The 24,096-nt window shown below is 60.8% G+C and overlaps 2 protein-coding genes across 2 annotated transcripts in view; both read left to right on the forward strand.

Moving 5' to 3' along the window:
* The window catches only part of FIBCD1 (fibrinogen C domain containing 1), a gene marked incomplete at both ends in the record, with an annotated part of 30,064 nt that extends 15,188 nt beyond the window's left edge, over positions 1-14,876 (forward strand). The window contains 3 exons of the mRNA XM_082841943.1: positions 8,614-8,710; positions 13,828-14,007; positions 14,617-14,876. Of these exons, the coding sequence (XP_082698069.1) occupies positions 8,614-8,710; positions 13,828-14,007; positions 14,617-14,876 (537 nt within the window). The remainder of the gene's footprint in view (positions 1-8,613; positions 8,711-13,827; positions 14,008-14,616) is intronic.
* A 6,813-nt stretch (positions 14,877-21,689) lies between these two features.
* Positions 21,690-24,028, forward strand: QRFP (pyroglutamylated RFamide peptide; the record flags this gene model as incomplete). The annotated part of the gene is made up of 2 exons (XM_082843727.1): positions 21,690-21,848; positions 23,621-24,028. The coding sequence occupies 2 exons, from the start codon at positions 21,690-21,692 to the stop codon at positions 24,026-24,028; spliced, it is 567 nt and encodes a 188-aa protein (XP_082699853.1).
* Positions 24,029-24,096: the final 68 nt, after the last annotated feature.

A 24,096-nucleotide genomic window follows, 5' to 3' on the forward strand; every position in this document is an offset into this window, starting at 1 on the left:
GGCCGATTAGAGGGGAGTCGATGAGCTGCGCCGGCCTGCTCAGCCCTCCCTCTAGGACATCTGGATCAGCTGGCCTGGAAGAAAGGCCATTCTCAGCTGAGAAGTGCTTGCGAGGCCGATAGACGTTCATATCCATTTGGGATTCCATCAAAAGCAATCTCGTCCCAGATACCTCTGGGCGTCTGTCAGGCTTACCTCCCTGCCACACGGAATCGCTCGGAAACCCAATTGCTTGGGAGGGAGCTGGCCGCCGCCTTGCTGGACCCGGATACCATCCATCCTCATTAGGCTCCACGTCCAAGCTGCCGGGCCTCAAGTGCCAACACCGGTGGACAGGACGCCTGGGGCCGCACACGTCAACCGGAGCCTGCTTCCCAGAGAGCCGGCCGCGCCTGGGCGAGGATGTGGCTCGGCGTCCCTGCCCCCTTAGGGACACTTTACAGTTTATATACCGCGGCCCTGCCTGGCACTGTGCCAGCCCTCCTCCAACCCCTGGAGGCCAGCCGGGCAGCCTCAGAGAGGGCAAGAGCCACCCAGCAAACACGCAGCCCAGCCTCACGCAAGTCCGTGGGACTGACTGTCACACGGTGTCACTTGTCAATTCATGGACTCAACCACAGGGCGCCAACCACAGGCCAGAAGATTCCACAGCAAGCTGCCGGCCGGGCGGGGAGCTGGGCGCATCCGCTGACTTGTGTGAGGGCTGTGGAGCCCCTCACGCCACCTGGGGTTACCAGAGAGGCTTCTGCACTGGGAGTTTGGAGCTCTGGGAGGTGAGGCAAGAGCAGTGTTCCAGGCAAAGGGAAAACGTGCGGGGTCAGCAGGGAGGTGGCAGGGCTTGTTCTGGGACCGCGGTGGCTCCGTTCCGCTGGTGTGTGGTGCTCGCGGGGCCAGGGCCAGGTGGAGAGGCAGGCAGGGCCTGGGTCGAGTGGCTTCTGCAGGTGCAGTAGGAATCGGGCTTTTACCTGGGGGGCAGGGTGGGCTCCTGCTGCCCTCAGAATTTCCCCACGGAGGGAGTGACCCAGAAACATGGGGCTGAGGGGTGGAGGGGGCGCGTGAGGTCCGCGGGCCCTGAACCCTTGCTGAGGGCGTGGGAGTCGCCACGTGGGAATGAGGTCGGGGACAGATGGACACACGCCTCAAGGTGGCCTTTCCGCTGATGTGGCCACTGGCCCTGGCTGAGCCCCAGCCCTGCTCTACACTCACCAACGACCCCAGTGACCCAGGCCACAGAGGGTCACGCTGATCAGCAAGGCCACTCCTGAACCTAAGACGTACACCCAACCCCACCCCTGCCCCAGAAAAGAAGGGGGAAGGTAGGAAGGAAAGGCCGGCCCCTGCTGACCTGTGACCCTGGGCAAGGGGCCCAGCTGGGTCGCCAGGTCCTCTGGTACAAGGCCTCCCGGGTCTACCCCTCATGCACCCTTTTTGTACCTGTCACAGGTGCGGCTAAGCAATCGCTGCCCAGGTGTTACCCGTCTGTGTCCCAGCCAGGCCTGCGCTCCGCGGGGCAGCGACTCGTCATCTGGTGGCCACTGCAGCTCAGGGGTCTGCGCGGTTCTCGCACACCATCTGTGCTGCCTAAATACTTGCCGGACAGGTGACTGTTGGCATCTTCTGGCAGTGTAACTTCACCTTTCGGATCCTCACTTTTCTCATCTGTTAAATGGGTTAATGTAGTGCTCTTCATGGTGGGAACAGTCAGAATCCTCCACAGGGTGCTCACCGGTAGGGAAGAAGCAGGGGAAGGGGGAAGGGACAGCAGGGGTCCACGGGAGCCCTGAGGAATCTGGCTCCACCCTGCAGGATCTTACAGTCAAGCAGTGGTTTTTTTTGTTTTTTTGTTTTTTTTTGCGGTACGCGGGCCTCTCACTGTTGTGGCCTCTCCCGTTGTGGAGCACAGGCTCCGGACGCGCAGGCTCAGCGGCCGTGGCTCACGGGCCCAGCCGCTCCGCGGCACGTGGGATCCTCCCGGACCGGGGTACGAACCCGCGTCCCCTGCATCGGCAGGCGGACTCTCAACCGCTGCGCCACCAGGGAAGCCCTCAAGCAGTGTTTTTAAAGGGGAAGAAGATTCGTAAAATCAGAGGCCAATTTCCTCATTTGGAAGGTGACGCATGGGACGAAGCAGCCGTTTCCAGCTCATCTCGCTGGCCCTGTGGGACTGGGAAGATCACATTCCCTCTTGGGGCACCCCCTTCCTCGTCCAGCCAGTGGGGGGGGGGCCCTTGTATGTCACGTGGCCACCTTTCAGGGCCTAGGGAACAGGGTGACCATGCCCAGGGCCCCCTGTGTGTTTTGTGGTTGGAAGGAGGGTCCAGCCTGGCATCAGCAGACTGGGTCCCCTGCTGTCCTGCCCCGAGGCACAGCCTTGTCCCCACCAAGATCCGCCTCCGCTGTGCGGCAAACTGGGCCTGATTGCCAAGCCCTCATCTTTGCATAATCACCAGCCGGGGCCAGAGAAATTGGGTCCAGTTCAGCATCTTCCACAGTGGGGACCTGCGATAGGATTGATTCTGCTCTGCGCCCCCACGCGGATCCACCGCAAAGCCAGCTTCCCCCAGCGCCATGAGCGAGTGGCCCGAACCTGCGTCCTCTGCCGGGCATTTTACTGCCTTGCGGGGTCGGCCGGCTCAGATAGGCCTCTAATTGGCCCCACTGCGAGAGAAACCCTCCCCTCCCACCGTGCCCATTCCTGCCCTACCTGAGCTCGCCAGGTGGGAGGAAAATCCTTCTCTCATCAAAGAAGCCGCCACCTGAGCAGAGCCCAGCCCAGCAGGGGGATCAGGCTCCGGACAGATGCCTCGGGATGTGCTGGGGGTGCCGTCTCCTCCCTGTGTCCCACAGGCTGAGGTGGCAGGAGGACCTGCCGTGACGTCAGTGCCCCAGGCTGTTGTCGGGCTCCGAACTGCTCTGGGGAGTCCTCGGAGGTCTGCACACGCTGACAATGACCACGGCGACTGGTGACAGCACCCCTCTGGTCCTTGACCCATTAGGTCAGAGAAATCTGCCTCTGTCCAGAGCAATTTGGATTTCTCAAGCTTTGAACGTAGACGGGGTGATGCACGTGGAGCTCGGCCCAGTGCTCGGCATCTGATAGATGGCAGCTCTGAGCGGTGTTTGCCAGGAGCCGGCAGGCACCGACTGCCAAGCCTGGGAAGCGTGGCGGGGAGCCAGGCCCAGGGGTACCATTTGCAGTCAGAAACAAGGAGTGGGCCCACTTCCTTCTGGGCTTGGCACCTGGTTCTGAAGGGGAGGGAAGGTAGACCTACTGTGCTCCGTCCCCCCCACCCGCACCGCACGTGCACCTTTTTCTTCATTGCGTCTCTGCCGTGATCCTGCAGGGGTCACCAAGGCGTTGCTGGTGGGGCCTTTTTACAGAGAGGGAAGCTAAGGCTCAGAAAGGTCCGGGACTTGTGCGAGGTCACACAGCCCAGGAGAGGCAGAGCCGGGATGTGAACCCAGCTCGGCCTCAGTCCAGAAAGCGTGCTCTTGCCGCCAGCCCAGGCAGCGGGGCTGGGGTGGGCGTGCTATCCACAGGTGTCCAGAAGGGATTTGAGGGGTGACTATCTCCCGGGAAAGCGGGCAGAGTCTCCCCAGGGGCCGCCCTTGAAGGGCTGCGTTTGCTCGCCGGTCCAAGTTCTCTACGCTTTAGAGACAAGAACCCGCCTCTGCCACGGCCCGCCTCCCCTCCTCACGGGATCGCCTGCTCGGGAGGCCTGGGAAGCTGGCGGACGCCGCAGCCGCACAGCCAACACGATTCTGCCCGTAATTGGTTTCTGCAGCAGCTTCACCAGAGTTGAGGGAAAATCTCAGATGCTGCTTCGTGGGGACACTTCTCAGGCGGCAGAGACACACCCTCCCCATCTCGTAGCGTTTGGACCCACCCCGCCTCTATCTCTTGCGCCTCAGCTCCTCTGACCACCTACCAAGACCCTGCTCAGTCTGCAGTTCAGCTGAGCACCTCCTCCTCCAGGAGGCCCTCTAGGAACACCTCCCAACCACCCCAGCAGGTGGCTCATCCTCCTCTGAGCTCCCAACAAATGTAACAACAATTGTTACCCTTATGGAACGCCCCGTATCAACCAGCACATTTATCCTTGCGGGTTGGAGCTGTTATAATTCCCGTTTTACAGATGAGGAAACGGAAGCACAAGGACCAAAAGAACATGCCAGGTTGGGAGCTGCTCTACCCTGAGACTGCTGGCTTGTGCATCCGTCCATCTCTCCTGGGGCTGTGAACTTTCTGAGGGCCAGAGTCCCGCATGAGTCCAGGCACACCATACGGGGTCTGGGGCAGCAAACCTGTCATCTTGCAGAAGAGAGAAGCCAAGACTTAGATGCTCATCCTGCCTGTTGGCTGGAGTCTGGCTGGAACTTGAGTCTCCTGAGTGCCAGCCCAGGGCATTTTTTGGAGCAGATCTGGCTCAGCTATGATAAGGGCCACGGGGGCTCACGGGGGTAGGGGAGCAATGTCCACCCGCTCAGCCATGGGGTGCCCCTCGGCTGCCCTCAGTCTTTGTGTACCGTCAGTCTCTCCTCTTCTGGTCTCAGTGGGCCCCCACCTTGAGGCACCCCCATTCTGCCAAAAGAGGGCATGAACCGCTCCCTCCCGGGCTGTGGCGGGGAGGGCTGTGACTGTCCTTGAAGGCACCGGGGTGACCACACAGCCGGGCCCCGACACTCGGGAAGACTCCACACTCTGGGCCGCGTGGCAAACAAGAAGCAGGTCGGACAGGGCCCGTCTGAGGAAGGGGCCCCCGGCAGAGACCAGACCTGCAGAGCACGAGACAGGCCCCGGGAGCCCGTCTGACACACACGGGAGAGTCAGCCGCTCTGCTGCACCCCCTGTCTCCTGCCGCCCCAGTGCAGCCGCTCCTTCCTTTGAAACCGCCCGGCACCATCTGCAGGACCGTGTGGGCCCAGCGCGCCCCTGGCAGAGCCTCACGAAGCGGCACTTGGAAGACGCCGGGCAGCAGGCTGCTGGCTTCTGAGAATCCGCACCAAGAAAACGCACCCCGTCTGTCTTCCCACTCGTGGCACCTGCCCAAGAGGCCGCGGAAGCGTTTCTACATCAATCACTTTGCAGCCGGAACCCTAGGGAGAAGGCCCCAGGAGCCAGACTGATGAATGTTTTAGCCCTAAAATTAACAGTCAGTTTCCCTACCTTTCCCCCACTTTTTGCCTAAGTGGGGACCCCTGTTCTGTGGGCAGCGTGGAGGAGGGGGATCAATCCTTTCCTCGCTTCCCTCTTCTTATCTGGCTGACCCTTGCTCTGTGACTGAAGGCCTTCTCGTTGGTGACATCCTGCCATCTGGCGTCCCCTGAAGTCCAGCTGGTTTCCAGAAATCTGAAGCCACAGCTGCAGTTCACCCTGAGCCTCTGAATCAGAGGAAACATGCTCCTGGGAGCCTCGCAGGACCCGTGGATGACCTGTGCCCTGTGCTCACTTGGAACACGCTTCTGCTGACCACGATGCACTGCGATCGGCTCGAGGGCAAGGCCAGGGTTTCGAGTCTGAGATCCCAGCCAGGGCCCAGCATGCTCTGTCACTCAGCGTTTGAACCAAGGAATCAGGGCAGCCCATGGCAAAGGCCGGCAACATCAAACTGCGGTTGTGCTCCGTGGGCAGGTGGAGAAATCAATTTAATGGGTTGTGATCGACATTATTTTTTTAATCAAATAGAGTGGAATAGAATAGAACAGGATAGAAAATATTAGTGCCTATTCATCGAAAGGCATATATCCTTTGGGAAGCTTTTCTTTCAGATCCAAACAGCTGCGAGTGTATGTGTCATGATGTGAACTGCATTTCCCTGGACCACGGTCCAAAAGTCTAAAAGCCACGCGGCGTGGATGTGTCTTCAAGGGGTGGTTCATGCTTCGTTACCACTCAGGGTAAAGCGCCCGTGTTAGCAAACGATGCTGCGGCCTCTGAGCTGCTGCGGACTCGAGCCATCTCGGCAGGATGCCTGCCACTCGCGGCTGACTGCAGATACCTTCCCAGGTGGAGGAGAAAGGCAGGGAGGCCCAGGTGGCCTTGAACGTGCGCTCATCCCCTCTGATCATACACCCAGACCGAGCCCCAGCAGGGGCCCTGCCTGTTACTGGCGCCCAGCCCCGCAGGGCAGAGGGAAAGAGGGGCCGAGGACGGTGGCTTAGAGGTCAGCTCTTGCCTTGAGAGGCCTGGCAAGGAGGCAAGGGGGCAGGCTTGGGAAGCCCTGGCCAGTGACAAATGAGAGCGTGGACGTGGGGGTAGGACATTGGCCTCCGGGTGTCCAGCCTGGCCTCAGGCTGAGGGGTGAGGTGTGGCTCAGACTGCCCACTCACGGCCACCTAACTTCTGGCCAGTTTCTGTCTCCTGTAACAAGGAGGGGGCCCAGGGGACACAGAACCAGCCTCCCAGGGTTGGGGTAAGGATGTGCGTGTTGCCGGGCAGGGAAGACTTACGCCGAGCATATGTTGTGGTCAGCTCTCAACCCCAGCCGGTCTTGGCCACTCTGCCCGTCCGTCCCCATTTCTGGGGTTCGGGTCCTTCCCGTGCCTGGAAGCGTGGTAACCCCACTTCTACTTCATAATAGCGGGAACAGGAACAACAATACCGATGGCAATACTACTACCAGCCACTCGGTAATTTATTCCTCGCTGAGGTCCCGGGAGGTGGGCTGGTCAGTGGGCGAGGAGAGCGTGGCCCGGGGCGCGGGGCGGCGGAGGGAGGAATGATTTTCCCAGACCACACCTTGGGAAATGCAGGGTCCAGGACCCGGCCCTTCCTCAGGGCCACCCTGGATTCCTTCCCAGATGCCGGCCCCGCTGGCCACACGCCACTCGTCAGACCAGTCCTACTTCCCGCCTGGGTGGGGGTCCCCTGAGCCAGGCCTCTCCCCGTGCTCCTCTGCCCCGAGGGCCCTGACTCGGTCTCCCCACCCTGCTCCTGACATGGAGATGCTCAGTGGAACATTTGAGCGAATGAACGAGGCTTGGGGACGTGCCCTGGGACAGGAGGCTCGGGAGGAGAAGGGCCCAAGTCTGGAAGGAGGGGCTGTGTGTGGCCTGGGGCAGGGGCCAGGGAGGGGGAGGAGGGGTGGCCCTGGCCCCCTGAGCTTACTCTCGGTGGGTCACCAATGGGGGAGGTGCTGCCGGGGTCCCCATTTTACAGATGTGGAAACTGAGGCTCAGAGAGGTGGGGTAACTGGCCGGTGCTGTAAGGGGCAGAGCCCGAGCTCTAGAGCCCAGGTTTGTAACCACTGCCCCCCCATGCCCCCTCCCCGGCCCCTCCAGCCCCCCTCTCCCCCGCCTCCTCCTGCAGAAACAGGCTCCGCTGTCCGATGCCTTCTCGGGGGAGCATCTGAGCTCCTGCCAGGATCAGGCCTTTCAAGGGGCGCGTGCTCAGGGTCCCGATCTGCAGCCGTCAATACCTCTCTCCGCCGGCTCTCAGATCTCCGAGCCTGATCAAATTTCCTTCCGCGCCCGTCCCTTCTGAGGGCTTTCACGTGTCAGGGCTGGGCCAGGTTGCAGGTAGCAGAACAAGAAAAAAAGGTGTCACCTCCCTCCTGCCACCTGAGGTCAGAGCTGCCCAAGCGCTGTGACGGAAGGGTCCCCGCGGACAGGTGCGGAGCTGCGGGCAGACGCAACTCCGGGCGGCTGAAATCCGGCTGCTTAGGGATGAAACGGGCGGCTCGCTGGTGCCGCGGCCAGATCTCTAACACGTCCGGCGTGGGCGCGGATGGGGTGCTGGGGGCGGACGCTGCCTCCCTCTGCAAATGAGCAGAGAAAGGCTTGTTAGAAAGAGTTGGGGGGCGGGGCGGGGGGCGAGCTGGGAACAGGATTGTCAGTGGATCTTGTAGAGACTCGAGGCAGCTCTGGCCTGGACTAGCGTGGTACTTATTTCAAAGCAATTTAACCGATGGGATTCCCGACTCCCAAACCAGCAATGTTATTAAAATGAAGAACAGAGGCAGCCGGGCTGCTTGTCAGTACCCGAGTCACACCCCCGCTGGCTGTGGACCCCTGGTCGTCCCCTGAGAGGTGGCCGGGGCTCTGCTTTCCCAAGCCCCCATTCATCCCCTGCCCGGGCTCTTTATAAGGGGGGATGTGCAGTGCGTGACTGCAGCAGGGGCGTATCGAGAGACAGAGCTCTGGCGGCCAGGCCTCTGTGTGTGTGTGTGTGTGTGTGTGTTAGCGGGTTTTAAAGACTTGAGAATGGGGTTTGGTTCAGTTTTGTTTTGACCTGGGAAAAGACATAGGGACCCTTGCTCACCCCCTTATTATTTGAGCAGCGAGGAAACTGAAGCCCCAGAAGGGATGGGACCCGTCCAGGGCCCCACAGTGGGGCGGCAGAGGTGGGCCTCATTGCACCCCAGTCCACCCCGGTTCCCTCCTGAGGGGACGTTTCAGGGCCTGGGGGCATTCGGTCCGTCCCCCCTCGGGCCACCACGAGACTCCCGAGTCCCTGCTCTGCTCTGGGGCCCGGTGGGAGCTGTTGAGGGAAATGGAGGCCCAGCCCCTGCTGTCCCCAAGCAGGCAGGTGAAGGGAGAGTGTGGAGCAGGGGGACGCACGTGGGGTCCTGGGAAAGCTGGAGCTAGCTCTCCATCCTCCTCCTTGCTTCGCAGGTGTTTCAGCGCCGGGAGGACGGCTCCGTGAACTTCTTCAGAGGCTGGGAGGCGTACCGGGATGGCTTCGGCAAGCTCACGGGCGAGCACTGGCTAGGTGAGCCTCCTGATGCCCGGCCCGTGGGGTGGCCTGCCCTCTCCCTGTGCGCCACGCCCTGTCATGTCCGAGCCCCGTCCTCACGTGGATGCCGTCCGGGCCTCCCTGGTGCTACGTGCAGAGGGGGTCAGCGTGTCCAGTGTGAAGGAGCTCCACGAGCATGAAACCAAAGGCGGTGCGCTCGCGGGGGGGCGTGTCCCGCAGAGGTGTGCGCTTTTCCTGCCGGGGACGCCCTGGGACTTGGTCGCTGTCCCGGATCAGGCAGCTGTGGCCAGTGCAAGGGCACTGTTCCAGGTGCCGGAGGACCAGGACGACCCCAGTGCTGCCCTGCGCTTGGGGGTCAGCACTGCCCGATGCTGCGCTCTGGACACCGCGGGCGCATCTCCCCAAAGAGCGGCCGGTCGGCGCTCCTGGCCACAGCTCCCACGGTCCCGGGGCCGGCACGTATTCCTTGCCTGGCACAAAGTAAGGGCTCAATGAGCTTATGTTAATATTACTATTATCACTATTATTTACTTACTATTTATCTTGAAATTCACTCAGTATTTTAAAATGTAAATATCTCACATAATCTCATTCTAAAGAATGACATCTGTAAACATCGCAGGTCGGAGGTCATGTATATATTCGGGAGCAAGCTGTGGCCTGAGGTCAGGTTTGGGGCTTTTTTGGTTTGTTTGAAATATCATTCACTATTTTAAAGGGCACAATTCAGTGGTTTTCATATTCATTATTTTTTTTCTCCTTTGGCCGCGCTGTGCGGGGGATCTTAGTTCCGCAACCAGGAATGCCCCCTGCGTTGGAAGCGCGGAGTCTTAACCACTGGACTGCCAGAGAAGTCCCTCTGGTTTTTAGTATATTCACAGAACCGTCACCACTATCTAATTCCAGAACATTTTCTCCACCCCCAAAAGAAACCCTGTGCCCCTTTAGCAGTCATCTCCCATTTATATTTTTAACATAAAATAAACACATGTCATTGGAGCCACGTGCCCCCCCGCCCCCCGCCCCACCCCAGAGCATCGTTTGAATTACCTTGATCACCTCACGGCATACCTGTCCCCCTTCAGCTTTCTTGGGCACGGATTTCGGGAGTCTTCCCCAGCCAGGCAGGAGGGAAGAGCAAGGTGGAGGCATGTGGCTGGCCGGGAGCACTAACCAGGGGGCGCTGGGTGCCAAGGTCCGGGCTCCAGGTTGGGGTCAGGAGGGTCCCAGGTAACCCAGGAGAAGGTGGGTCCCAGGGGCGGGATGCAGATGCGTGCCCACTCTCCTGTGCACAGAGGCACCTGCTTTGCACTGTCATTTGCTTAATGTCTATGTCCCTCCCACCTGGAGTCCATGAGAGGGTCAGGACCCTCTCTGCCCTGACCTCCACTGTGTCCCCAGTGCCCAGGCGAGCACCAGCCACAGGAAAGGCCAGACACCCCACGATGGACCTCGTGACCTCAGCCCCTACGTACCGCACTCCTGCTGTGCGCTCAGCCCGTTTTATATACATCAGCCCTGACACCGCATGCCCACACAAGGGGGATGGAACTGCTGCGTCCTCTCCTTTTAGGGATGAAGATACTGAGGCTCAGAGAGGTGGCAAGTAACCCAGGTCATAGGCTGGTGTGTGTGTGTGTGTGTGTGTGTGTGTGTGTGTGTGTGTGTGCGCACGCGCACGCGCACGAGTCAGGGAAGCCTGAGCCGGATTCACGCGCTGGAGTCCATCCAAGCTCTGAACCATACTCTGAACTGAGTGAATGAAAGCAGGGCAGGATAGGGGTCAGGGGAGAGAAGCTTCCAGGTGGCGAGTCCCTTCCCCATCCCCTACACCCAGGTGGGTGTATAAAGATAGGGAGAAGTTGGCCAGGTGGGGACCCTGTTCCTGCAGCACCACCCACCCACTTGGAGCAGCACTGGTGCCTCTGCCACTCCCGGCATCTTAATTGAAATCTGTCGGCAGCCACCGGGTGTGGGAGAAGCATTTAAGCGGGGCCCTGATTAGCTCCTGACAGACAGGGAGCCCTGACGAGAATGTCGACTTGAGCCCAGCCCTCGACTGCCCTGCACTGTTCCCTGCCTCTGCTTTTCCACACTCTCCTGTCACCTTCTCATCGTGTGTTTTGTCTTTTCCTATTGAGTTACGGGAGCTCTTTATATATTAAGGTTATTGATTCTTTGTCAGATACACATGATACATAGTTACTCCTGGTCATTTGTCTTTCAGCTTTTTTTTTTTTTTTGGTAACATTATTGCTTATTTCCTAGAAGTTTTCAATTTTTATGTAGTCAATGCTGCTAGTCGTTTCCTTCATATCTTCTGAGTTTTAGGCCCTGCTTTCCCCTCCTAGTTTTATATCAATAAAAATTTTTTAAATAGGAGTATTTTTAAAATGCTTTTTCAGTGGTAGGTGGTAGGTTCAGGTCTTTAATCCATCTGGGAGCTCATTGGGGTGATGATGGGCATCTCAGTATTCTTCCACCAGGGTCTTCCTCCCCACTGTCTGTGATCTGAACTCTGATAGATGATGGGGTTGGATCTTGGCTCACCCCCAGGGCTGTGAGCATCCTGGCAGATCAACAAGGGCTGGAGAAACCCAGAGAGTAAAGACTGAGGGGGAGGTAGAGGCAGGGAGGGAGGTGGCCTTCAGGGGAAGAAGGGTAGAGGCGAGGGGGACCAAATCCCAGAGGAACCCGGCCCTCCCTCAGGGCACCCTCATGGGCACTGGGACTGCGCATGGAGCCCTGATTCGCCCGCAGGAGTGGGGTGCTAATGATGGGCACCAGCGGCCACTCAGTGGTGGGGAAAGGAATCTTCTAGCATCCCCACTGGGCTGCTCTCCCTCTTGCCCTCTTCCTGGATCACATTATTTGTCCTGGGTAAGAACTGAATGACATATTTTTAAAGTCTTGGAGTACGTCAATCAACTTGTTAACAGTAGTTAATTCTAAATAATTGTTTACAAAAGATGATGGGTTGGGAAGATACATTTTCACTTCATTTTTCACGTACTACTGGATTTTGTTCCTTTGTTTAAAGACCATGCGTTATTTTCATGACGATGATGTAAAGCAGTGTCCATTTTGAAAACATAAATAAATAGAGTTCTAAAATTGGGGAAAAAATACCTTAAAAACAAAAGTACTGAATGAGAGCACAGAGTCTGGGCAAGTCTGCCTGGGTTCAGATCCCAGATCTGCCACTTACCAGCTGTGTGACCTGGGCCAGTTCCTTAACCTCTCGGTGCCTCATTTTCCTCACCTCTAAAACAGGGATAATAATAGCACCTGCCGGGGCTTCCCTGGTGGCGCAGTGGTTGAGAGTCCGCCTGCCGATGCAGGGGACACGGGTTCGTGCCCCGGTCCGGGAAGATCCCACATGCCGCGGAGCAGCTGGGCCCGTGAGCCATGGCCGCTGAGCCTGCGTGTCCGGAGCCTGTGCTCCGCAACGGGAGAGGCCGCAACAGTGAGAGGCCCGCGTACCGCAAAAAATAAAAATAAATAATAGCACCTGCCTCATTGGATCCTGACAGAAGCAGCAAACACCTGGATAATGTGTGCAATGGGCCAGGTGCTGTTCTAAGAGCTGTACAGGGACGCTTTAATTACACTGGACTCGTTTTCATCCCACTGGCTTCATGAATCCACGTGCAGCGCTCACAGCAGTGCCTGCACTCGTAAGTGCCGTCCAGGTAGGGCGGCAGCTGCTGTCAGTGTTGCCTATAGTCTTCCCTTTACAGCTTGGAAAGCCCTCTGGCCCTCCCTCCACGGGTGTGCAGCCTGGGGCCCAGAGAGGGACAGCAGCTGGCTGTGAGCCTCCCGCCCAGGGAGGAGCGAGAGAGGCAGGGAGACGAGGCCCTTATGCTCCCGAGGCCGGGTCCTCGGTGAGGAGCGCGGGTGGCTGCTCTGAGGTGCTGGCGGGTCTGCTGTCTGTACGGCTGTTGCTCTTTTCATGGCTCCTTCTCCTTTGTCCTGGACCTGGACCCTGGACCAGAGGCTTTCCTCTGGGCTGGGTGGGGAGGGGGGGCCCCCCCGCACAGCCCTCACACCCTGGGGGCATGCACACACTGACCCGCTGACCCATGCAGGAAAGGAAAGCGGGGCGGGGGGGCGGGGGGGAGCGGCTGATGAAATGTCACTCAATGCTGATAACTCGTAAGGCATTTAATTAAATGCCCTCTTAATCAAGAGGTAATCAAACCGGCAGGGAAGCACCTTGAGTGTGAGTGAGTGTGGGGAGGGGGAGGGGGAGGGCCTGGTGTGAGACCCCCAAGGAGGGCGCAGGAGAACTGAGGAGGGGAGGGATGGGGGCTGGGGTGGGGTGGGGGAGGAAGGGGGGCCAGGGGTGGTGAGGGGCCATCCAGAGCCAGGCCCCAGAGACGGCAGAGGGCACGGTCTTCTGCCTCTCATCCACGAAGCCAGCATTTATTGAGCACCTATGGTGTGCTGGACCCACCCTCAGATGCTGGGGTTCTACAGTGAGCGGGACAGTTGTGTTGCTCTCTCATGGAGCTTCCACACAGCGGGGAGGCCCGACAAGGAGACAGGCGGCCAGGACCAGAATGATAAACACCGATGGGGGCACCTGGGTTGGCAGAGGTCCTCAACCTCCACAGGAGGTCAGGCAGCCTTCCTGAGGAAGTGAGACCTGAAAATGAACAGAAGGTAGCCAGGTGAGGAGTAGGGCCAAGTGTCCCAGGCAGAGGGAACAGCATGTGCAAAGGCTCAGAGGCCAGGGAAGTGCATGTGAGTACCAGATCCCGTCTGGCTGGAGCCCAGAGTGTCAGAGAAGATAAAGGTGGCATCACCCCCAATCCAGAAGAGTTTCCAGACTCTTCCTGATTCCTGCAGTCTTTCTACCAGCCTTCAGCTTAAAACATTTGGAAAGCACAGTCTGACTTAAAGCGAGCACAGAGAACACGAAACATAAAAAGCTGTCAGTCCTGTTTCCTGCCAAACACAGGCCTGCAGGAAGAAGGAAGTAGCCCAGGACTGACAGCATACACTTGGCGGTGGTTGTCTCTTTCTCTCAGCAGCCACGTGAGCTTAACTCTTGTCTCTCCTTGGTTCTCTCTGGGGAGGTCACTTCTTGGCCCCCCCAACGTCTCCCACCGTTCTCTCCCCCGTTCCAGGGCTCAAGAGGATCCACGCCCTGACCACGCAGGCAGCCTACGAGTTACACGTGGACCTGGAGGACTTTGACAATGGCACAGCCTACGCCCACTATGGGAGCTTTGGCGTGGGCTTGCTCTCCGTGGACCCCGAGGAAGATGGGTACCCACTCACTGTGGCCGGCTACTCGGGCACTGCAGGTGGGGCTCCAGGCTACGGCGGGGATGGGGAAGGGCAAGGGTAGCCTAGCAGTCTCCCCAGCTGGGAGCACAAAGGCGGTCTTTCCCGGCCAGGATCAAGGCTTCTCACTTCACCTCCCAGTCCCCACTGGTCCTCACACCAGCCACGTGAAGCTTGCAGGGCCTCACCTGCAAAATCACCCATTTTGCAGATGAACAAAGTGAGCCCAGAGCCAGGAATCAGGACAGCTGGAGTCTGGGCTCTGCTGAGCCTCTAGACCCCCTCTGGGCTGTGTCTCTCCTCTCAGGCCAAGGCAAGAAAGCAAGGAAAGGGAGTGTGTGACAAAGCTAGGAGGAGGGAGAGGCTGCCTAGACGCAGGGACAGCGTTAGGGACCACCAAGGTGGCACCGTGCGTGCCTGTGAGCTGCGTGGACACCGAGCGTGGCGGCGGGGCAGGTGTGCACGCACAGGTGTGCACCAGTGTGCCTGTGGGGGGGCGCGCGTGTCTGCATGTGTGCACGCGCGCATCCTGGACGCACGTCCAGGGGACTGCATTGTGTACGGGAAGCTGTGACGCATGCACGCCCCTGTGCCCCCGTGAGTACACACCTGTGTGTGCACCTGCGCAGGGGACTCCCTCCTGAAGCACAGCGGCATGAGGTTCACCACCAAGGACCGAGACAGTGACCACTCGGAGAACAACTGCGCGGCCTTCTACCGCGGCGCCTGGTGGTACCGCAACTGCCACACATCCAACCTTAACGGGCAGTACCTGCGCGGCGCGCACGCCTCCTACGCCGACGGCGTCGAGTGGTCCTCCTGGACCGGCTGGCAGTACTCACTCAAGTTCTCCGAGATGAAGATCCGGCCGGTCCGTGAGGACCGCTAGACGGGCGCGCTGTCCGTCCCCGCCCACCGCCCGCCCCCGCCCGTCCCCTCGCCATCCCCACGCCCACCCCGAACTCCGCTCCTGCTCAGACGCCCGCCCGCCTGCCCGCACATGACTGACCCGCTCTCGCGATGGAGTGGGCCAGGCCAACCCCGACACTAAGCACCCCCTGAACAAGTGAGGCCACACATCACCTTCGCACTGTCCCCACCCACAATTTGCCCCGGCTGCTGCGGGCCGGGCAAGTTTGACCACCCCAAATTCTGCCTGCCCAGACTTTGGCTCCTGGGCTGTTTGCCTTCCCTGGACCAGGAATCTGCCACGTGCTCCTGGCAGCCCTTCCACTTTGCCAGCCCAGACACCTGGAATGATGGGCACACAGAGGAGGGGCAGATGGTACCCCTGGTGCCCTTTGAGCAGAGGGAAGGGTCAGATCTTTCTGGGTCACGTCTGAGGCCAGCCTCCCTGGCCCTCCGGACCCCCCCCTCTTTCCTCTGGTGCCTGGAGGTCCGCCCTCTCTCCCAAGGACTGGGGAGTGGCTGCTGCTAAGGGCTGCCTGTGCCCATGGGCTGCGTGGCCACATCCCGCCATGCCCCTCGGCCAGGCTGGGGTGCAGCTGCCTTCGGGAACTCGCTCCCCAAGGTGACTGAGATCAGTCTCCTGGAGCCCTTCCCCACCCCCGAGCCAACCCGCTGTCTCTGCAGGCCGGGGACGTCCCCAGTCCCCTTGGCCGGTGTGCCCGCCCGCCTCCTGTCTTCCCGGGGCGGCTGGAGCCCCGCCCCACCCCGTTCCCCTGCCCGTGGAAGGCAGGGGCGGGGCCTGCGCCGCTGGGCTGGGCTGGGCTGGGCTGTGGCTGGGCTTGTACCACCCGCCCTCCGATTTCCAGGCAGGGACTCTGGGACCCTAGGACCTCCTAGGAGCAGGCCTGGAGGGTGAAGGCTGGACCCAGATGGGTTTGGTGGCTGTTACCGGGTCAGCCCGGACACTGCTGTCTCAGTGGGGAGGTCGCCCCCTGCTGGTGACCGGGGGTGTTGCCACCTGGAGTCGGGGGCAGGAAGGGCCTCACCGGGCAAGTGGGGGAGCCTGAGGTGCCCGCCAGGCACTCAGAGACATTTCTCACTGAATCCTCTCAACGCCCGATGTACTGTTACTGCTGCCCCCGACAAGAAGCACAGGTTCCCAAGGCCAGCGGCCAGGACGAGCAGGGCTGCTTTTCCACGTTCCCGCCTGAGGGGACCCGAGGGGGCCAGGAGGTCAGCCTGGAGAGCCGCCCAGAGGGTGGGCAGCCCAGCGACCCCTCCTCAGGCAGGGGGGAAGCCCTCCTCTGGCTTCCGATACAGGACACCTGAAGGCAGCCAAGTGGGGGAGTGCGGGGTTCAGCTCTCCCTTCCCCTCCCACCAAGCTTCGTGCTTCAATAATAATAATTCAGAGACGGCCAGGGGAAGCAGGCAAGGCCCCGAGCGCCACTGGTGGCCACGTGACCTGGCCGGTCCCCTCTAGCCCCACCTGGCTGTCGGCGTTTGGCAAGGTTTGCGGGACGAGACCCCATCCCTGCCCTCCTGGCCCTCAGCTGGCATCAGAGACGGCCAGGGAACAGGTGATGACAGCTCAGTGTCACCAGGGCGGTGACGGGAGCACGCAGGCGCGGGCGGGTAGGGGCAGTGTGGCAGGGGTGTGTGTAAGAAGACCCCAGAGACCCCCTGCTGGCTCCTTTCCCATCCTCTAGAAGCCAAGAGAAGCAGCCCACCTGGGCCGCTGGGCCCCCAGCCACGAAGCAGAGGCTGGATGGGCCCTGCGTCCTCATCCCGGGAGCCCCCTCTCCCCCTCCCTCCCGCTCCAGGCTGGGGCGAGCCGCCGCTGCCAGCCTCACAGTGCCAGCCACTGTTTAGAACGTGCCAAGCGCTTTCTGGTCTGTCATCAAACACACTCCTGGTGAGCGTGATGTTCATGGATTCACAGATGCGCGTGCACATCAGGAAGCTCGGGCGTTCGTGCCAGGGCTTGGCCGAGGAACAGACGTGCCACCGCTTGGGCCTGGCGGGGGGCTGGGCGAGGGTGTTTCAGGAGCGTCTGGCCGACCTGCAGACACTGGTTCCTTCCCGCCGGAGAGCACCAGCCCCGGTCCCAGCCCAGGCCTGGCACCACTGGGGACACGGCCGGACCAGATGCTGGCTGAATGGGCACAAAGCCCGTCATGGTGAGGACAGTAAGGCCAGCGCACCCCCTTTCCTAAAAGGCATCCCTTCACAGGCTGGCGCTGAGCACACACAGTACCCGGGCCAGGAGGCTGAGGGGAGCGAGGCAGGCCTGGGCCCTGGCCTGGAGGAGCTCCCAGTGTGATTTCAGCGCAAATGGCTATCACTGGAGATGGGAGCGACCACAAAGGGAAGGGGACCCTGGAAAGCCGGGGGGAGCAGCAGCTCTGCCGAGACCGAGGGATGACAGATGGGTGCAAAGGTCACCCAGGACCCATGGTCACTGCACCCGAACCCTGACCCACGATGCCTGAGTTGATGGTGGGGTACCTGCGGCCCAGTTGTACCACGTGACCTGGCTGACACCCCACCTCCCCTTTCCTTCCTTCTCCCATGAGGAGAGAGCCAAGCAGGGGAGGGGTGCTCTCTACACTGGGATCCTCAGGCAGTGCATTTATGCCCCCAAAGCTTCCGAAAGTTCCTTTCCACAAGCACAGGTAGGTTCTGTGGGATCAGCCAATGGCCGCATTCCTTGTCCTGCAGACTTTGGATACATCTCTGGGGCGCCACCCAGCTGGCCACCCCTGCTCCCCGAGTCCAGAGGAGGGACGGACGCTGGGTTTCCACCCTGATGGCCTCAGCACAGTCAGCAGTTGAGGACAGAGCTGTGGGCAGGTCTCAAATTGCATGTTCCCCCCGCAGCCGCATGTAAATAGGTTATATAATGTTTGCCTTGGGGCAGAAGCGATATCCATATCCCAGGGCCCACCTCTTCCTGGGTCCCCCACGGCCACCCACCCTCATCCACACAGGCCTCTGGCCTGGAAGGTGGGAGCCCCGCCACCCAGGATTCGGAGGATTCGTGGGGTTCATCAACAGAACTGCCAGCTGCCTCTGCTACAGCAGAAGGGGAGGGCGGAGGTGGGGGCACAGGAGCAGGGCTCGGACCGGCGGGGTTTAAGGAGCCACACGCCCACCGGAGGACACATTGGAGGATGTACAGACAAGGACATGAGGCTTTGGTCCGAGTGCTGGGGCCTCCCCAGGGCCTGTCTCTTCATCCGCTAGCAGGGAGAGGGCCGTCCCCAAACCCTGAGTGGCCACGCAGCTGGCAGGACTCGGCAAACCCGGAGGGCTGAAGTTGGACCTCGGCGGGACTGGGGGGCAGGGAGTGGGGAACCGGGCTCTGACCTGCTGTGCCCTCAGGCTGCCTGACTCCACACAAGACCTGCAGTGGGAAGAGGGGCAGGGCTAGGAGGGAGCTAGAGGCCAGCGCAGCTTGCGATGGACAGATGCTAGTGCGGCCTGTGTGCACTTGTTGTGTGTGTGGTCCTGTCTCCAATAAAGTCTCGTGGTGACCGACTCGGGCCTCTGCCCCCCACCCTGCTCAGCGCCCCACAGGGTGGATCAGACACCCCAGCGTTCCAAGACGCCTCCTGCACAATTTCCCCAGACTCCCCAGCGCCTTTATTTCTGCATGGGAAACAGTGTTCCCCAGACAGCTTAGTGCCCCCAGGAGCTGCCCGAGACCCTTGGGCAGAGCCGGCTCCACACCTGGCCAGCAGCCCCGGGGGTTGGCGTGGGTGGAGGGGAGGCCGCTTCCCATCACGGTCCCCAGGGTCACAGTCTGTCCCTGTGGGTCTCTCTTGTGGCCGGGGCTGCAGTCCTGAGGAGTCGAGACTCTTCATTAAGAAAAACAGTCCCTGATGCCTGTTAATTCATAAAACCAACGTGAAGCTTAAGGACAAAGCAATCTCCTGAGTTTCTGTGATGAAATCCAATATTTATCGAGTGCCTGTGTGCAGGGCCAGGGGAAGTGAATGTGCCCCACGTCCTGCCTCGGGCTGACCTGCGAGGGCACCTGTGGCTGGAGCGTCCGCACTGCCTGCCTGTGCAGACAGAGGTCTCTGCCGTGCGGCCCGAGGTCTCCCAGACCATCCTCAGCACTAACTACTCCCCTCCAGAAAGTGTTCTCACCAACAGGCGTGCCCTCCTGCCCACGGATGGCTCGTATCAGGCCCCCAGGGATGCCTGGGGGTGACACCCCTGAGCCAGGCCATGAGAAGTCACTGAGGTGATTGTGGCCACCCAACTCCCCAGGGGCCATCCCCCCCCAGGTGGGTCCCTCTCCTGCCACCACCAAGCCAAGCTGCTCTGGCCCGGTTCGCGGAATCTTTCCCAGATCCAGTGAAGTGAGCTTGCAAGCCACCTTTTGGGCCAGGAGTTCTGGAGATCACCTGGCAGCCCCTGGAGTTGGGAAGCCTGGCACCAAACCTGGCATCAGACTCGGCTCCAGGTGCCCCTACTTGAGGGCTGGGGCCGAGGAGTCATACTCGCCCCCAGTCTTGCCCCCCAGGCAACCCATGCCCAACACTGGAGACCTTCTATGGCCACTTCCCAGAGCCCCAGGCCCCCGTGCTGAAGGGAGCCAGGCCAGTGGTGGTTTCCACAGCAGAATTTTTTTGGGGCCCAATGTGTCAACGGCCAAGTGGAGATTTCCTCCTGGGGGGGTGTGGCCCTCGGGGCTCGACCTCACCTCTGCCCTCCCCACTCTCCACAGCCGTCCCTGAGGAATTCCGCAGAGCGCAGCTTGGAAACCAAAACCTCTCATTTTACACCCGAGGGAACTGAGGCACAGAGAGGGCAAACGTCTGGCCCAAGGCCTCACAGCGAGTTGGTGACCCACTGCAGGCTGCACGCCATCGTTAACCAGCACCCGGTGTCTCAACAAACCAGCACTAACCAGGGAGATAGAATGACACCGCCCCTCCCATCTCACGTGCACGCATGCACACACGTGCGCACACGTGCATGCACGCGCACGCCAGCCCCTCAGAGGCAGCCCTGGCTCTGCACCTGCTCCGGTTGGCCCATGGGTGCACCCTCTGCCCTCACCTGCTCTCAAAGTCCTCACCCTTGCCAAGGGAGGCCAGAGTGCACGCCACCCCATCCCGAGGGGCCCAAAGGCAGCCCACGCTCTCTGCCTGTTCCTGACCTCATTCCTGCCGCAGACGGGGCCGGAGAGGGGAGCGCAGGACAGGGCTCTGACCTGGGAGCCTCGGTCTCCCCACCCTCTCACCATGAGGGGGTAAAGACTCCGGACCCTCCCTTAGGGCACTGGGGGCGGGGAAGGGTCTCCGAGGCCGTCTATTCCCGTGGGGGGTGATTTTCCGCCCCTCAGTCCCTCCACTGCCTCAACCCCACAGGCAAAGGTGACCGGCCAGCTGGATGGGGGCCCTGGAGACGGAATGCTCTGTGCTCAGTCCCCGGCCTGGCCTGCGCAGCTCCCCCCAGACAGCTGCAGGGCGGCCGCAGCCTCACCGAGCACCTGATCACTCTCAGCGGAGGGAAGATCCAGGCCCGGCGAGAAGCAGAGGCTGGGGCAGCGCTGGGCCTTCTCGGTCTGCTGCTGGCCTCCCAGCAGCGGTGGGACAGGAGGAGGGGACGGGCAGGGGAGGGGCGCTCCTGGACCAGTCAGCAGGGCACCCATGGGCAGCGCTTCCCCGTCCTGGGCGCCGGCCCTGCCCCTGGGCTGGTGGCTGGAGAACACTGCAGAGCGCTCTGCCCAGCCGGGCCCCGCACCCTGGCTCAGCCGCACAGCCCCCTGTGCCCGGAGCAGACTCCAGGGACGCTCTGCGATCACACGGGTGCAGGGGGAGGGATGCAGCAGACTTTGCTGTGAACAGTGGGGGTGGGCGCCCTGAGGCGTGAGCGGGATGCCCGGCCGTGGCCACGCCCGGACCAGCGTGGATCCCACAGGGACTCGGCGCCCACAGCACAGCCCCCTCCGGCCCCAAAGCCCACTGCGGGGGTGCGGTGCAGGTGACAACTCGTGATGCGCCCCATCCTGGCCCGTACGCTCACCTGGGGAGATGACAAGCGCTGGTGTCCTCTGTGACCAGGACCTTCACCCAGCCCTTGGCAAACCCCACAGTGGGTTAACAGCCTCATCTCCGTGAGTCCCATCAGAGAGGCAGAGGAGTTCTGAAAACACTCGCTGGTCCGTCTGTCCTTTCCCAAGTGGGCCGCAGGCACCGAGCCAGGCCCTGGGGCTCTGGTGATGGGAAGACTGAGCTTCCCTTCTAAGGAGCAAACCTACCACGGTTCGCGGGCCATGGGCTTGAGGGAGGGGCTCGCCAAACCCCTCTGCGCGCTCGCCCACTGCCCAGCTCAGGCTCTTGGCACCGGATGCCCCTCTAAGGCTCCGGAGCAGGTGAGCTACGGCTCCGAACAGAACTTCACACCGAACCAGAGTGAAAGGCCAGGGCCGGCTTCACAGGCATCTGACCTCCGGAGCCCACGGCAGCGGTGGTGCTGGCTGGGCGGCGGGTGTGTGAGCAGCGAGCGCAAGGCGGGCCCCACAAAGGCAGACCCCTGTTAGGATTCTGCAGGGTGGGCTCGGATGCCTCTTCCAAGGGTACTCAAGGGCCCTGCCTGTGGCTCATAGTTAAGGATGCTGCCTGCACTCCTCCGAACAAGGCGGGCCTCTGGGCAAACGGCAGCCCCGTCTGGCCCTCTCATCAGACCACATCCTGTTTGTGTTGGGTCTTCTATCAATGTGGTCCACACTGCGCCCTCCTTCACCACCAGGTCCCCAATGGAATCCCAGGGTCAGGAATGTGTAACAGTCAGAGCGCGCCACACAAGTGCACCCAGGGGGCCTATATGAAGCAGGGAGAACCCGGGAGCCACACCTCCTGGGCAGGGAACCCAGAGCAGCTCTGCCCAGCCCGGCCCAGGGTCCAGCGGCCCTCCTGGGAGCAGGCCTACAGCATGGTGAGCACAGCCGCTCCATCCCCAGCAGGAGCCCCACTCAGGCCCTCCTCCAGGTCAGGAGCTGGGCATGGGCAGTAGGAACCACGGGGACCCACCGGGCTGGGAAGGCCCAGAGAGGCAGAGACCAGCACCTCATCTTGCAGCCCAGGGCAGCACAGAGATTGGCCACAGGTGCCCTCCAGGGCTTGGCCCCTGGTCTTGCCTCTGTGCCGGGGCCCAGTTTTCGGTGTTGAGTGTCCCAAGCTTCCACTAGGTTCTTGAAGAGGTCCATGGTCCCCCAAAGGGGAGAAGTGTCACTTCCTTCTGTGCATCAAGACGCCCCCCTTCTTGAGACCCAGAGGCCATTCCCAGGTGGCTTTATCCACCAGATGGACTCCCGCCCAGTCCAAAAGCTGTCTGCATTGCTTTCTATGGGGAGGAAACACCTTGGGAAAAGCCCCCGCTCCATCCAGGCTCCGAAGGAGAGGCTCCCCTGAAGCAGGTGAGAGGGGATGAGGGAAGCTTAGGAGGACTGCATTTGGGAAGAGGAGGGCTGCCTTTATGAATGTTTTTTTTTTTTTAAGCTTTCTGGCTGAGTATACTTCAAAACGTCTTCAAAGGAGCTGTTTCTGGAAGGAGCTCTGGGGGGTCTGCGCCATCTTCTCCAGAACCCACTCTCTGTATTCTAGCCTCGGTTCTACGCCTCAGAGGACCAGCCAGCATAGACTCACCGTGGTCGTTACCAAAACGGCTTCCTTTGCAAGGGAACGAGCGATTATTGCCAAGGGAGGGGCATTTTGGGAAGCTCTATTTCTGTTTCAAATCCCCCATGGACCGCCATCCTTGGGGTAGAGCGGCAGTTCCTGCATCAGGCCCAATTAGACCTGGGCTAGCATCCCAGCTCTGTCACTTACAAGACTGTGACAAGTTTGGGCAAGTCACCTGTTTTGAGACCGCTCCCTCCTCTGTAAATGGGGATAAGGGATGCCCTCCTCTAGGAGGGACGGTATCAGGTACAGACGGAAAGCACTGCCCACAGGCCTGGCACGCCAACAAGCCCCCTGGCCGTTAGGGTCAGGAACCCCAGAGCCCCCACTTTCTAGCTGTGTGGCCTGGGCACAATCTTTAGCCTTTCTGACAGTGCTCTTGCCTGAAAAAAATGGGAATAACCGTGCTTAAAATAAGGTTTATCGTGAAGATAAAGTGCAACCGTGCACGTAGAGGTTTCGCTCACAGCCTGGCACACAGGTGGTGCTCAGCAGGGACTGGCGGCCACTCCTCTCCAGGGGGAGGGACGTCTGAGTTAGGCCTGCTTTCAGGAGTAACTCGTTTCCACGTCAGGGAGACATTAGCAGAGCGTCCCGGCTAAACAGCTTAACCAGACCCATTCATTATCAAGTTGAAAACTACGAGGGATTGATGCTATTAATTTTCTAGCCCACGGCTCTGAGATGATATGGCCCAAGAATCAGTAATTATAACACAGGAAGAACGAGCCCAAATTTGCTCGGCTCTCCCGGGGCTGTCTGTAAGCCATCCCAGCAGCAGCGGCGTTCCAAGTGTTCAGTTGCCAAGGCCGTCAAAGATTGCAGGAGAGGCAGAACCAGCCTAATTGGTGCGCTGGGCTCCTGAGCCTGCGAAGACACCCGACAGGGTGACACTTCCTCTTGCTGCCTGCGAGCGGGGCTTAGCCGAGCCACCAGCTTCCGCCGTTGACAGCCGCCTGGGCCCTGGGAAGTGTGCTGTGGCCCAGGAGTGCAGCATGTAACCCTCCCCTCTCTCCCCGGGCCCAGAGGACGAGCCCTTACGCGCTGCCCTACCTCCTCTTCCTGCCGCTGGGTGCCTGTTTTCCTGTGCTGGACACAGAAGAGCCCGTGGACGCCGTGGGTAGCATCGGAGGCGAAATATGCTGGGCCGACCGGGCAGGGGGACGCCACTTCCCCTGGGGCTCCCCTGGGTGGCCCAGAGCGCCACACCCACACGCCCTGCTCGTCATGGCCGAGGAGCCACCGACGTTGGGCAGAGCGTGTGCCGGCTTCACGTTGAGGCTCGGGAGGCAGCAGGACGATGGCAGTGAGGCCACCGGCTTCCTTCTGGGTGACGGCGAGAAAGCTGGTGGCCTGTTAGGGACCCTGGCAGAGGAGCTCAACGGCTACAGTAGGGAGAAAGGCGGCTTCAGCTTCCGCTTCGGCCGGGGATGAAGGGGCCACAGCACCCCAGAAAGGGCTCCTCTGCGACCCGCACCGCCCCCCCTGCCGTTTCCATTCCC

Source organism: Leucopleurus acutus (genome assembly GCF_964270905.1).
Source record: "Leucopleurus acutus genome assembly, chromosome: 7".
NCBI classification, from domain to species: domain Eukaryota; kingdom Metazoa; phylum Chordata; class Mammalia; order Artiodactyla; family Delphinidae; genus Leucopleurus; species Leucopleurus acutus.